Below are 15670 nucleotides of genomic sequence, written 5' to 3' on the forward strand. Positions count from 1 at the left end.
AATACCATGTCTCTTCAAATAAAGATTCTTATTCTTAAAAAAAAACACAAAGAAGTATAGTCATCCATAATAGATCATGAGTTAAATCCTGCAACAACACGGATTTAAAAAAACGACTCTCTAGATATGTCCGACACACGATGTTCACGAGCGACTCTATAACATAGGTGCTCTATGCACATGAGCAAGATATAATGATAATGAAACAAATAAAAATTGAAAATAGCCATAAGGGTCTTTTTTAAAGTGCAGCCAAAAAATCGTATATGATGTAGCGGGGAAGAGATTACATTTAACTCAACATAACTTCTTAATAAGCGTCGAGAACTACTAGCGAACTCTAATTGAGCCATTGAGTGCAGTTATTAATATAATAGCGAAACGCGAAATCCACCTCAAGCAGTCAAGAGGTACTTGGTAATATTGACGTAATACTCTAGAAAGGTATACTGTTGTATAATATTGTAAACTTCAAATTAATTGTTAACGAAAATCTGTTATTCATTTTAACAAGGTTTTATTTTATTATTCAAACTGTATATTATCGATAAGTAATATAGATTTAGAGCTGTTTTTTATCTTCAGTTAACTTCTATCTGAGAAATAGGTATGGTAATTTGACATAGTTTCTATACAAAAGCTGTCGAAATGTCAAACATATTCTTCAGATAAAAGGTTATGGTCGGGCCGTTTTTTGACGACTGCAAACTGACAGCTATCAACTGTACAGAACAGCGGAACTGTACCGAATCTTTTGTGCAGTTTTTTGTACTAACAGCACCTATCAACTGGTACAAAAAAATGGTCACACCTATATCTGGCGATTGAAAAATCGGCCCTTAAAAGAAACCATCCAAATAGGTTCAACGTTTTGTACCTATACGCTACATTTTCACAGGAGGGTTATACAATACGCGCATCATTAGTCAACATCAACCGTTTCATATTCCGAACACGATAACACTGGCCAGCGCAACGGCCAACACCATAGACAAAATTTTGAACCTCCCGCGTATCCATAAATCCAAAACCACGGAGAAAGGAAAGATAGCGGAGGTGTCATGAGGAATCAGGCGTGATCAGTTACTAGAACTAACGAGACGTTCGGGTATCTTGTCAAATCAAAACCAATCGGTCAAAGATGAGTCTTCATTGATTGGTGATTTTATTTTGAAAATAATGGGCGGGTTTCGTAGAAGGTGTGTAAGAACAGAGCTAGTAACGTTCCTAATGTTCACCGTACACTTGACGTCTCCGCTAGTCTTTTTGTTCTCCATGTCCTAAACAGAGTGAACAAAATCAACGTGCATTCGCGCATTGCGTACCAAATGCACGTCACTAGGTCATTAGCAAGCTAGCCGCTCATTATTCGCGCCAAATTAAGCGCGACTCTTTTGAATCGTATTTTTGAATAATATTATTTTTTAATTTAGATGCGCCATTGTTTTATTCGCAAAATATTTTCCGCTGTCGAACTAGTGTATTTTTCGCTGAGTTTAACAAGAACCGGTAAAAACGATGAAACCTGACACCGCCCGACAAGCCCGCCAGTGTGAAAACTATGTTTAGAATAAGTATAATGATACAATGAAAACTTTAGTATTTCTTCATCATCATCATCATCAGCCTATCTCAGTCCACTGCTGGACATAGGCCTCTCCAAGTGCACGCCACTGAGAACGATTTTCGGCTTCTCGCATCCAGCTCCTGCCAGTATTTCTTAGACTAGCTTTATTCTACTTTTAATTGTGATCGATACAGTGTCATTCTCCTTCTTACTTTTTTTTAAGATTGATTTTTTATTGTCTTAGAGGTAGACAGGAAAAATATTTATGATATTTTATCTAAAAGATGATGAAACTTGGACTTGTTTTTTCATTGGATCAATTAAATACCTACTTGTTTTTTCATTGGATCAATTAAATACTCAAAATCCATAAAATACAATAGTAAAACTATCAAAAATTAATTATTTATATCTCTAATAGCTCTAAAAGTTTGTTAACAAAATAACTAGAATTAACTTCAAAATGCAGTACAACTAAACTTAGCTATATAGAATAGCCAATAACCAATATTTTGAAAGTCCGATAAATTCTATGAAAACGATAGACCGAAATAATTCATCGAATCTAGTTATACGAAATTCAAATCAAGAGCCTGAAAGCTAGATTAGTATTTATTCAGAAATCAGAAATATTCAATTTTCAAAAAGTGCATTTAATTCTATTTCAGTTTCAGGCAATTTCACGTTCATGAGAATCGAGGTAAACTTTGCAGGGATTTCCAATTAGTCTCTCGATGCAGTTTCCGACAAATATTGTAGGTATTCATTAAAATGTTTCATTGCGCGTTTCATCGAAAATATCTGGTGCTAAAATATCCTTGCTCTAATAATATTTTTGTCTAGAATATTTCTATAATATGATGTTGCAGTACTCGATACTACACGCACGCCTCGTCAGAAGGTTTCTCCCTATAAAGCCCTGACCACCGCACCGGTAGCTTGAACCATTTTCCCGAAGTCACTATTTTTAAATGTGTTTTTTTACAATTAATTATAATGAAAATAAATGGATTATATATATAACAAATGCCAAAAGTACTGTCCGTCTCGCTATCACCAAAACAAATTAGAAATTAGGATACAAAATGAGCAAGTAATAGGACATAGGACTACTTATTTTCTGGTTCCCTCGGAACATCCGTAGAACCACGGACAACCGATAGTATGCGTATAATTAATTACAGGAGCGAAGCGTCACATTGTTTGTCAAACATATTCCTGGTGTTTCAAACTTATTATTGTGTTGGTCATAGTGCAATAGTTCCATGAAACTATACGAACTAATATTGTTTGGAATTATTGAATGGATTAGAAGTTAGTAGTAGTAGAATCATTGGTATTTATATTTATCTATCTAGTCAAGAAAATGTACCAAAACTGTATCCGAAAAATCATGTCACGTATATTAACCAACGTGTTTAAAACCGTACACACAAATAAACACAGAACGGTGAATTTGAAAAAAATCCTGTAAAGTAAGGTCAAAGCGCTGAAAATAAAGATAAATTATAAAATTGTACTCACCTTTTTTTGTAACACGTCGTGCAGATCACGGCTATATGGGGAAAAAAGCTTTGTCTCTGAATAATATCTCCTTTCTCAAAATACCGTTAATACGCAATCAGATGCACATAAATTTTATTAACCTTTCAAAAGACCAATAAATTCCATAATGATATATTTGCTCAAAATGATTGATGCTATTCTTCGCCTTTAAACTGAGTATCGCGTTATCGACTCAGACAGTAACTTGAACCGAAATACTATATGTACTTCTCAATATTCGAAATAAAATGAGATGCTCTCATTTTTATGGAATACTTTATCCAATAATAATGAAATTACTGGTCTTACTACAAAAAGTTAAACAAAAGTTCGACACGAGTTACAAAAAAAAGTCCTAAACAAGTGACGGACGTCTGCTTAACTTTTTTGTACCATACTAGTTCATTACTAAAAAGCATGAAAGGCTTTACATATAAGCCTATAATACGTCATCAGAATACAGAACAGAAAAGGTCTGCTGTTTACAATTTCTTGCAATTAACGTTCGCAATACAAAAAATGCAACAAGAACTCGGGTTAACATAATAAAGGCACGTCACAGCGAGCACAAGGCCAGGGTCAAAGTGCACAGTGTAAGCGAAATTGCGATGCCACCTTCTATGCAAATGTCCGTCAAAATGAAGTTTGTTGAGGTACTTTTTGGGAGCAAGCTGCTGACCGCAACGTGCCGCGGCTGCACCATCTGGGTACGTACATAAAATCGTTTTGAATCGAAGCGGTAGCAGTACATTTAGTCGCCCTTTTATTTATAGGAAATCATCAAACGACCCGCCGCGGGAGCAGCGTGAGGTAGTGTCAGACTCTTACTGACTAAAACCCACCATGCTCCCTCTTAAGCCCTTTATGTACTAGAGTCGCAGTTGCAGTCGGCAACTCGCTTCCAAAACGTACCTTTAGGTCGTATTCCCATTATGTCGTGACCAACTATCCTCTCAGCCTGTTCTCATTACATCGCGTCGTTCTGATGTTTTTAGAAAAGTTCGCGCCTCATACAAAATGTATACTGTTATTAATTAAAAATAGATGCATTTGACGCTTTAAGCTGTCCGATTGTACGTCGTCACGAAATAATAGGAATACAGCCTTTAAATGCAAATCTGAAATGAACATACATAGTATCGTATCGAGCCTTAAGTTAGCCTATTTATAATATACAGCACAGCCAATCAGCTAGCTTAAGACTCAGTTGACATTACTGCTAAAACTTACCTTTTGCCGGTACATAGCCGCAGCTTTTGTGTTGTACTTTTGGGGTATTGTGAGCCCCGGCTTGAAGTCAGACGAGCTCTCGAAGAACTCTCGGGCTTTCCCGTTCCCCCCGACCTGCACAAAAAATATGAATAAGATACCCGCTATTAAGAAGAATCCCACCCAAAACAAAAATGTGAAAGACTGCCAAGTTCGATAATATGGGAATGCTTCGCCTATAAAAGAAGTGAGATCTGAATAAGTACCAAGTTCCATACACATACCTCAGTTAAAAATAGTTACTTTTTAATGATGTTACTTGGAAAGTTTTCATACACCTTGTTATAAACCTACTAAACGCAATGAATCAAGTATTTAATTTTCTATTAAAACTTGCCAAGTAACATCATTAAAAAGTAACTATTTTTAACTGAGGTATGTGTATGGAACTTGGTACTTATTCAGATCTCACTTCTTTTATAGGCGAAGCATTCCCATATTATCGAACTTGGCAGTCTTTCACATTTTTGTTTTGGGTGGGATTTCATTTATTTTTGTAAGGTTGTTTATTTTATTTTTTTCTTATGATGAAGTTAGTTAAAGGAATGTCTCATTTATACTATCTTTTAGATTTTTTAATATGCACTATGTTTCTTACAAAGAAATGAACTAGATTAACTAAATGGACTAGATTTACCAACTGACTGACATGACATGTTATCATATATTATGTTCGTGGATCAAAGTTACACATTCGTTATTTTCGAAAGTGATTCACACTTGGCCGTTTTCAGATTTTTATTTTACTTCTAACTACACTATTTTACTTCTAACTAAACTAAATACAAACCATTCGAAGATATATTATATAAATATAGATTAGTTCGTTTTAGTTCCTTAGGGGTATAAATTTACACCGGGTATAAAACACCTTCATTATTTTGAAACCGACTCACACTTGGCCATTTTCAGATTTTTCCCTTTACCTTGACATAAAGACCTACCTCCATGCCAAATTTCAAGTCAATACGACCATTGGAAGTGGTCTAGGTTTTTGATGAGTGAGTTAGTGAATCAGTCAGTCAGTGAGTGTAGAGTAAAAATAGCGATTTTCTGACGTCAATATCTCAAGACCTACAATAGGTATATTAATGAAATTTTGTATTTTAGATAAGTGAGGGGGTCTCAATAGATACTAGAAATTTGATATGCGTAAATAAAATAGATTTTGAGTTACAGGGGGGTCGAATTTGGCCCGAAATGGTTCGTGTAATATAACCCACGGCCGGTGTGTCGCTTTTTTTGCTCGAACTTGGCGGACACACTGCCGTGTGTCTAGATAGACTGGAGACTGCAGACGGAACATCAGTTCGTTTTTCAAAAATTTAAAATTGTTGCCAGGTAAAATGTTATGGCCTTACTACAAAAACTTTAACCACTGTTTTACACTAGTCTAAAAAATGTGGCTCCAAAATGAACCATATGTCAACGTCATAATTTGTCAATTTTTTAGACAAGTCTTAAACCAACGTTAAAAAGTTTTTGTGGTAAGACGGTTATAATTTTATAGTAGGAAAATTTCCTGTGTACGAAGTGTAGTAACCATAAAAATCCAAAAGCAGATTTGATGTTCCTGGAACTCAAAGTTTCCTTCCTAGCTTTGTAAGTAGCGCTTTTGTGGTTCAGAACATAGAATTCAGTATGAACTGGGAACCACCGCTACGACGAATAAACAAGAATCTATTCGTTTTTGGTTTTACCTATAACATTGAAGACTAAGTTCTCATTTCATAGTGATATAAAACTTTTTTACAAAAAAATTAAACCGACTTCCCAAAACACTAAAAAGCAAAAAAAAAAACTATTTTTAGGTGCATCGGCCTAGAAGTCGGTGTCTAATGGATGTTACTAAGTTAATTTTGCCACCGACTTCTAGGCCGATGCACCTAAAAATAGTTTTTTTTTTGCTTTTTAGTGTTTTGGGAAGTCGGTTTAATTTTTTTGTAAAAAAGTTTTTTATTTAAAGCTTTTCAGTGATACGAATAGTTGTCACTATCCATACAAGTGAGAAGTTCTCATCAATACAAAGAATATAAGTCCAAATACGAGGTATTTTACATATTCAGTTGTCGAGTTCCCTCGACTTACTTTCTCTGGTCTCCATCATCAGGTCAGCTCCAAACCTTCACTGTTGCAAAGGTCTTGTCAATACAAATAATTTAAGCCCAAACACGAGGTAGTTTACATATTCAGTTGTCGAGTTCCCTCGACCCTCTCTGGTTTCCATCATCAGATCAGCTCCAAATCTTCACAGTTGAATAGTGCTTTTAGGCGTACACCTGAGTGTCAAGTTTTTACCCTATGTATGCCTACAACTTTCGAAGGTTGCCCTCGATTTCTCAGGGTTTCCATCATCAGATCCTGACCTGATGACTATGGGACCAACTGGCAGCTATTCCGAGTCGAACAAAAAAAGAATCACGTAAATCGGTCTATAAACCTCGGAGTAATCGATGTACATACATAGAAAAAAAAAAAAAAAAAAAAAAAACATACCGGCCGAATTGATAACCTCCTCCTTTTTGGGAAGTCGGTTAAAAAAGGGATGGATAACTGTCAAAATAATCCTGCCGTGGGCGGTGTCGGGGAAGTTTCGTACTCTTTGACCAAAACTAATTCGTCTCCCTTCCGTTTGCTTTTGCCTTTTGCGTTTCAGACAGACGAACTTATTCGAAAATACTGCAGGTATTGAATTGGTATGCATCTTCCAAGTTATATTTTTGTACTTTCCGAATATTTCTTTCGAGCTCTGAGGACCAGTAATGAAACATTGCAACAAAAAGCGCACTAAAAACAATGATCGCCAATCCGCCTTGAACAAACGTGCAAATATATATTTTTTAATTTATAAACGACGAAAAACTTGTCATCAAGTACATTAAAACCTGCTCCGTATATTCGTCGCCATACTTTGTTTACAAACGGCTTCACAGCGCAGCGTATAAATGTATCTACGTCTGCGCACTGTTCTAAGATTAGCAATCCAGTCTGAGACGAGTGCTAGACTGATGACGACGTATGGCAATTACTTCGTAAATAAAACCGTCGCATACTATACGACGAAGATAATGTAGAGCTACAAGAATTCTGCTGCAATACCTAATGCTGCAAAGATTTTGATTGGACAATCGTGAAAATTATAAAGATGGGATACGTTGCAGCCAGCTGCAGAAGTTGTATAGGACGAAAAGAGAGTATTAGCCCAACTGCGAACAATACATACCATCTCGGATGGCCCGGCGGCGCAGGACAAAGATACACCTTATAATAGTATCACATATGATAAAGCAGTAAACGTCAATCCCGCTCGAAGCCACGGTGAAGAATGGCACTCAATCCAGAAGCGGTTCGTTTATGAAGCTCTCAGAAGCAGGAACTGGACCATTATCCTATAGGGCTACCTGTCACCGGTTATGCACTATTGTAATCTTCGAATTAAACCTGATATGAAGATTGCTACGCAACAGTGTTACTTGCATCTGTTGCACATGATTTATTTCTTTGTTTGGATTCCGTCCGGAAAGAAAGTCGATTTTTCTAATCTTTTTGGATTTGCAAAATGTTATAAGTTAAGCAAGTATGCATTCTCAATTCTAGAAAAGAAACTCATTTAGAAGACTGTCAGTTTCCCTTTGATTAAAGCTGCCATTGCCACAACTTTTCCATATTTCTATCGTATGAATGAAGATTTCGCTGGAAAGAATGCTGTGAGATGAAGTTAGATAGAGGAGTAAGGAAACATGCTGTCCCGTCTCCAAATAAAATTGGGGGAGGAATGAACGGCTATACTAGCCTTAAAAAGAGTTTTAGCGAGACGTCATGATAAATGACTATCGACTACGAATTTTGCAAGTCACCGATATCAATACGCATGCGCCCAAATTATCCAATCACAATTTAGGCGCGGGCGCTTCTTACTCAATTGTTTATTTGCAGGTGGCAAACAACTGAAATATATTGAGCCAACTATCTTGTAAACATATTGACGTGAATATTCATATTTCGACTTTTTATTACACTTAATTCAAATCTTCATAAAAAGCCTTCAGCCTACCGTTTTAGGTATTAATTTATTAATTTCTCCATATTTTTAAAACAAATATAAAAAATGACTTAGTCAATATGAAAAAAAAAATCCGTCATCGCTTTACAGACTGCATCGTCAAATCAAATATAATCAAGTCACTCCGGAAGCTATGAACACCCCTTGTAATATTCCAGCTATCAATTTGCCAATTGAAATACATTTGAGTGAGCCGGCGCATCAAGTGTGAAAACCGGCGCAAACGCAACTGAAGAACATTCTAGACTTTCCAATGCAATATAACAGTAATGGCTGCCGAAACAGGTATAAGTAAGTTAGCAACGAATTTATAGAAGGCAGGAATTTCCATCGAATGCAGTAAAGATCCTAAACGAAAAAAAAAAACGTAAAAAGCATAAAAAATTCATCACTATCGCTGTCGACTATTTGATTGATACATTATTACACAATTACGTTACATACATGATTGAACAGAAAATACTTTACAATGCAATATATGTAGGTAACAATAATGGCTGCTAAAACACGTGTAAGAAAGGTTACAACAAAGTTTAACGTACAGATCAAAAGCAGGAATTTCTATCGAATGCAAATTGAAGAAAATTGACAATAATTATTTGATTGATAAATAACGAAAGATTTTCAGAGCTTTCTAGACTTTCTACAATATTACAGTAATGGCTGCCTAAACACATAAAAGCAAGGTCGCATCGAATGCAATTGGAAGTAAATTGACAATAATTATTTGATTGATAAATAACAGAACTGTTCTTGAATAAAATCGAAAGCTTTTCAATTGGCATCAAATTGGCGTAATGGAGATCAAAGAAATGCACTTCATTAAGAGAAGCTTGTTTACCATTGCCACGTGCAATGAAATTATTCTAGAACTTTCCGCTATTGACATTGGCCTTGGATGACATTACCTTTACAAAGTACAGGTAATTTTCTATTAGGCAACACTGTCAGTTGTAGTTACGTAAAAAAATGTTGAAAATGCTAAACTTTTGAAACCTGATAATAAGACACGATTCTTCATCATCATCATCATCATCATCTCAGCCATAGGACGTCCACTGCTGAACATAGGCCTCCCCCTTAGATCTCCACAGATACCTGTTGGAGGCGACCTGCATCCAGACACGATTCTTAATACTAATGAATTCAGGAAAACACGAAAACCTCAAAAAACCATGCCGAAAAATGAAATGACAGTATACAGTCGGAGGGCCACACTTTCTACGTAATGGATAGAACTTAGTGAGCAAGACCTCTTAATCGTTACTAATATAATAAAGAGCAAAACCTTTTTTTTGTTTTTTTGTTTCTACCCTAAAGCCTCCGAAAATACTGAACCGATCTGAAAACTCTTTCACAGTTGGAAAGCTACACTTTTCCCGAGTAACATAGGCTATATTTCATCACGGTACGGGCAGTAGTTTACACGAGACTCTGATGAACACTACTCAATTATAAAACAACCTATATTTCGAAGTACTTGAGTGGGTGGAAAATACAAAAGTTTCAACAAAATGCAATTAATATGTGATGCGTTAAGCCCGAAGGTCACAGAACCACGAAGTAATTACAAGGAGTTATTTTTGAACTCCCGTGAAAAGCTTTTAAAGGTTTTAATGGACGTACCTAGAGGTATATCGAATTAAGTGTCGCACTAAAAATTACGTTGCTGTAATCTGATTGAGTCCTATAGTAAAAAACATGTATCTATTGGATTATGTTTGTAATCTTTCCAGATTTGTAACAAACAAAATATTTTTAAGTAGATTAGTTCGTTTCTACGCTATTTCTCGCGACCCGATAAAAGTACTTTCTGTAGCCTATTAGTGTAGTCTATGACACTCACAGATACCATAGCTTTCTACTGTAAAAAAGATATTGAGATTGGTGCAGTTGATTCAGAAATGATCCCCGATCGCAAACGATTATATACATATTTGTACAGAGAAAATAAAAATATTTATAATTTAAATTGCCAAGGCATAAACATACAATTCGCATTGCGAGAATCACTAGCAATAATTCTACATATGTATTTTCGAAATTGTTAATTATAACATTAACTGGCGGACCATTCTGCCGTGAACGTAGAAAATAATAGCTTTTATGGAACTTCAATTGAAGCTCAATAATTAGTCAATACTAATGAATGAAGTGCAATGACTGCGATTCATAACTAACGCCCAGTGATTACAAAAGAACATATATCTTTTGTTTTTGGCCGATAGCAAGCATAGCTCAGCAGGAAGACTTAAAATCTTCTAGACCAAGGAGAACGTATCTCATAGCGTGCAAAATTTAATAAGACCATTGGTTGAGCGTCTAGACCGATCTGAGCAACAAATGTGTTAATGGCACATCTAGGTACTTCATTAACTTTCAACCTAGCCCTAATTTATAGATTCTATACATGCGTATTTGTCAAAGTTGCTTGCAGCCATCTATCAAACACTCTCGATGGGCACAATCTATGGTGCTGCCATCTATTCGAAGTCACGTAAAACATTACCAGTGACGAGAGGTCGTGTGCAACAGAATGCATCACTGCAAGAATCATAGATGGAGCAAGCTTGGTTTAAATCTTGATAAAAATCTTTAAAAAGTTAATTTTATTTTCAATACAAAATTAAGTATTATTAAGGTATATTATTGCATTGAAATAAAGTCTTAATTAAAGAAATATTACGCAAATATTATTATTTGGATTCGCGCCATCTAGCCTACTTGCGAAGAACTAAAATGTTGGGGTTTCAGGCTAGTGCAAGCCAATGCATTTGGTCTGGTGGATGTAATATCCTTGATTATGAGTTCCGGCAAAGTATTAATGTACACTAATTTCTCTTAATTACTTAATCATGGATAACATTCTCATAATTTACATAAAAATTATACTAATTGCAATTGTAATACAAACGCATGTAAAGAACTCTGCACCTACTCTGATTTTAGTAGACCTTAGCTCTGACTGATTATATTACTAAGGCTTAGGGGTTATTAGTAAAATTCTTCAAAGTTTGATATACATACATACAAAGTCCTACTATTATTCTAAGATGAAAAATGAGTTCGGATATTTGTTAAGTTAGATTTGAACAGATTTTGATGAAACTTGGCAGTTTTATAGCTCATCCATCAGAATAAAGTGCAAGGAAGTACATAGTTCCTTAAAGTCGTGGATAAAACCGCAAGCAATAGCTATAAATAGATGGCTGGTATTCATTAGCTTGCGCTGTGGTATCTTTATAAATATATATTACAACACCCAGACCACAGCCAACAAACATGCTCATCACACAAATGTTAAGGGTCTGTTCAGATAGACCGGGTCGGAGAGCAGAGCAAATTCTTAACACGTTGAAAATTGAGTACTTAGTATTTGAAGTAAGGTTTATTTTTGAATGCTCGAATGCGCTCGGTGTGAAATAATAAGAGGAGCCGACCGGCTCCGATCGTGTATTTTTTCTTGACGTTTGGCCTGCTGATGCTTGCATGCTCTTTAATGCTCGCGCAGCTGATCGGCTCTGGTCTGTGTGAAAAGAAAAATGCGCGCCGATGCTCTCCGACCCGGTCTATCTGAACGGACCCTAACCATACCGGGAATCGAACCCGGGACCATTTGTTCGACAGTCCGGTGACCGTTGCGCCAACTGGGTCGTGAAGCTAATACAATAGCATATATGTACGCAATAAACTGTGATACACAAAGCTAGGCCACTTTCGCATATTATTAGCACAGCTGCTATTAACTTCGCATTGGTAACGCAAGCTACATAAGCCAGCCACTTGAAATCATTATGTTCAAATAATTAACTAATATTTAGTTATAATATTGTGTCATACTGGTTTAATTACCGTAGACAGATACTTCAACACATAATGACAAACAACTTTCCCATGATCAAGTATTGGTCATTAACAGGGGTCGAAATAAGGTGGAGTTATTTATGTACTTGCATCGAAATGTTGATATTAATATGGATCTTCCCGGGATTTCTAATGGACAACCCCATGTGACCAAGGATATAACAACTAAATATTGATAAGAACGTCAGAGATAGACAAATAAAACAAAGATAAATTAAAATACAATTCTTATAAGTTCTCATTAATTCACAATACTTATTGATAGTCTTAAAAGTAAATATATTTTTTCTGCTTTTTTAAATTAATCTCGGGATTTGAGGCATATCCAGTTATACATAGTAGTATAGTTATCCAATTATAACGATGTATAAAATCAGTGTAAGTACATGGACAACTCTACCTAATTCCGACCTCTGATCATTAATTACCAGTTGCCCTAAATATATGCTGTCATCAATAAAGATCATCATCAATCTATAAAGATTGTAAGAATGAGAGAGTTATGTCTGAATCTACAGAACCAATTTGGAAAATTCTTGTACCAATAGAAAGCTGTGTTATTTGTGAGTGACATAGGCTATATTTCATTCTTGTATGGAAAACAGTTCCCTCGGGAAACTTGCCTTTAATATAAAAAAGTCACTTTCAATCTAAAATACCACCAAGTGACTTTTACATAATAGTAATTGCAAAATAACTGATGTAACGGAAAAAACATAATCTTACAGAAATGGGATTTTACATAGTTGTTTTTGTTTAATAAACTGAGAAGGAATTTATCCATATTTAATACAATGCATATGGTATCACTAGTGATTTAAATACAGAGGTCATATTTTGACACTGATAAAAAAAATAGGTCAGTTTCAATACCCACATATCCTGCCTAATTCATTCATAATAAAGATTTTAATTTAGTTTATTATTCACCATTCTAATATGACACATTCTTATCACAACTGATTATATCCGCATTAAGTCAACAACTGAATAACTACTATCTACAAAAGTTACATCACAAGTAAATTATATAAAAAATGATTTTGAGCTCTATTCAAAAGGAAAGAAAGTTCAAATTTGAATGATGTCATATCAATCACAACTTTACTTAAAAAGCAGTTCTGATCTCTATCTCATGTAACAGAGAGTTGAATTTTGAATGTTTTCAAGAGAAAATGATTTGATTGCAATAGTCAAGGCTGGTTACACAACACTAGAATGTTTGAAAAGATGTCTTTCTAAGACAATTGTAAGTTGCATTGTATTTTTTTTTTTTACTTCAGTCAACTGTAACCTTAACATGAGTCAATGGGTTGCCTGTCACCTCAACATCATACAATGCTATTGAATCTGCTTAAAGGATTATTGAATCTTAAGAAAAAGTAATTTATATCTGGCCTAATTTATGTAACTTCAATTGTCTAAGTTTGTGGAATTAAGTCAATGAACTATACATAAGTAAAAGAAGTTGAATTAAAAAATGCCTTTTCACTGATACTATTTTAAAGAAATATGTATCTTTATTCCAAATTAATGTTCCTTTAACTTGTTGCATGCCAGAGTATAGGTATATGCAAGACACAATTGATTTCTTGTTTTAAAAATAGCAACATACAAGCAGTTAATTTGGTAATTTTAGATAAAACCATGAAATACATCTGGTGCCTGACCAGAAATAGTTTGGTTATGAATCTAGTACACAACGGATCTAACAATGAGCATTGTACACTCTCTTGTGAAATAATGAACAATAGCCAAGTGACTAAATAGTTGCTGATATGAATACTTCTTTTTCTTTTTAATGCAGTTTCATTTGTTCTTAATTTGTCTGAAGATTACTTTCAACTTCTTATGTAGTCAAAAATTCTCAATATAGGTGTAAATAATTATGAGATAATGTTATATGGAAGATTATTACAAATCTTAATGTGTTGATAAAGACGATTTTTAAGATCAGCATGTGCAACAGAAGTTTTAGACTTCCTAACATTAACTGAAAGTATTTTTATATCTTTGTGAAGAAGCTAGTTGGTAAAATAACATTTATTTGTGTTACATCATAGCCACAATAATTTGAGCTAAGTAAGGAGATTGTTAGAGAAGTTCTGTAACAGTAGGAGGTATAATTTGTGCATTTTGTTACTAAATTACTTTACGAAATCGCAAGCACTAAAGTATCTTTGAAAACTTTCGATTTTGATGAAATTATCTACAAATTACCATGGAAACTTTTATGATAAAGGTGGAATAATGAAGAAGGCAGTCTTACCATCATTTTTTCTAGCTCAATGTCTTTCCATTTGTCCATGGTGACACTGCGGACGAAGGAAAGGTGCACCCCGAGGCTTCGGTGAACCCCGGAGCATTCTAAGCATATCCAGATGCCGTACGTGACCGAAACCCATTGAGGATTCAACGTACCACACTCGAAACATTTCTGGAAAATATCACGACAATTCTTCAGTTAGTAACACCAATTATTCCTCAACATAAGGGGCCCAATTAAACGCACAGTGACTTACATTATTGTCGTCTATATTTCGTATAGAGTTCAGCTTCCTACGTGTTCGTGGGGAAGCCATTTCTTAGCTTACAGGTGGGAATAGCGAAGTAAATGATTAAAGTATTATGCAGCATATACACATTGGGGACATTAGAGAAATTATCACACGCAAACACCACGAATTGTTGTTAATTGTCAAAAAAATTCATACCTCCACTTGGCACTCACTGACATTCAGTGTTGCCAACTTAGCAGTTACGTTCGTTAAGTTTTCTAGCTTAAACTGATTTCAAAGATTTCTTATAAAAAATGAATGTAATCTGTGAATAAAAAACATAAATATGAGCATTTATTCCGTTATGTCCAGTTATGTCATCATCATCATCAGCCTATCGCAGTCCACTGCTGGACAAATAGTTAAATTGAACAAAATTTTATCGACATACGGCGCAATGAAGATTTTCTAGCTGATACCTAGATAGCGCTGGTGGTTCTGATGTTACTAGAACGAACGGAGCGACATATATTTTGTCGTAGAATTTTGAGGCCGTTTAACGAAAAGTACTTGTGATCCACAATAAAAAAAGGAAATAGAAATGGAATAAAAGGAGAAAAGAAATCAGGCAGATTATTATCCGAATGTCCCATGAGATAAAGATTTGTCTAGAAATCTGATTTTTTCACTTTCTTGGGAACTATTATTTTTAATTCACAGAAAGAAAGAATTCTCCCATTGGTGGATATGAGAATTTAATAAAATAGTTTCGAAGTACTCAATAGATGACTTTGTACTACTGTACATCTTTGCCTTTGCCAAAATGCCAAAGCTGAAGAAAACATGGTGCCAAGTCCTTTATAA

General features: G+C 35.0%; 1 protein-coding gene across 1 annotated transcript in view; it reads right to left on the bottom strand.

The window, feature by feature from the left end:
• LOC124644812 (ADP-ribosylation factor GTPase-activating protein 1) overlaps nucleotides 1–15037 on the bottom strand; it is a 57090-nt gene extending 42053 nt beyond the window's left edge. Inside the window, exons 1-3 of the mRNA XM_047184401.1 lie at nucleotides 14831–15037; nucleotides 14578–14745; nucleotides 4343–4456 (exon numbers count right to left, since the gene is read on the bottom strand). Of these exons, the coding sequence (XP_047040357.1) occupies nucleotides 4343–4456; nucleotides 14578–14745; nucleotides 14831–14890 (342 nt within the window). The 5' untranslated portion in view covers nucleotides 14891–15037. The remainder of the gene's footprint in view (nucleotides 1–4342; nucleotides 4457–14577; nucleotides 14746–14830) is intronic.
• Nucleotides 15038–15670: the final 633 nt, after the last annotated feature.

This window comes from Helicoverpa zea, chromosome 31 (genome assembly GCF_022581195.2).
Source record: "Helicoverpa zea isolate HzStark_Cry1AcR chromosome 31, ilHelZeax1.1, whole genome shotgun sequence".
NCBI lineage: Eukaryota > Metazoa > Arthropoda > Insecta > Lepidoptera > Noctuidae > Helicoverpa > Helicoverpa zea.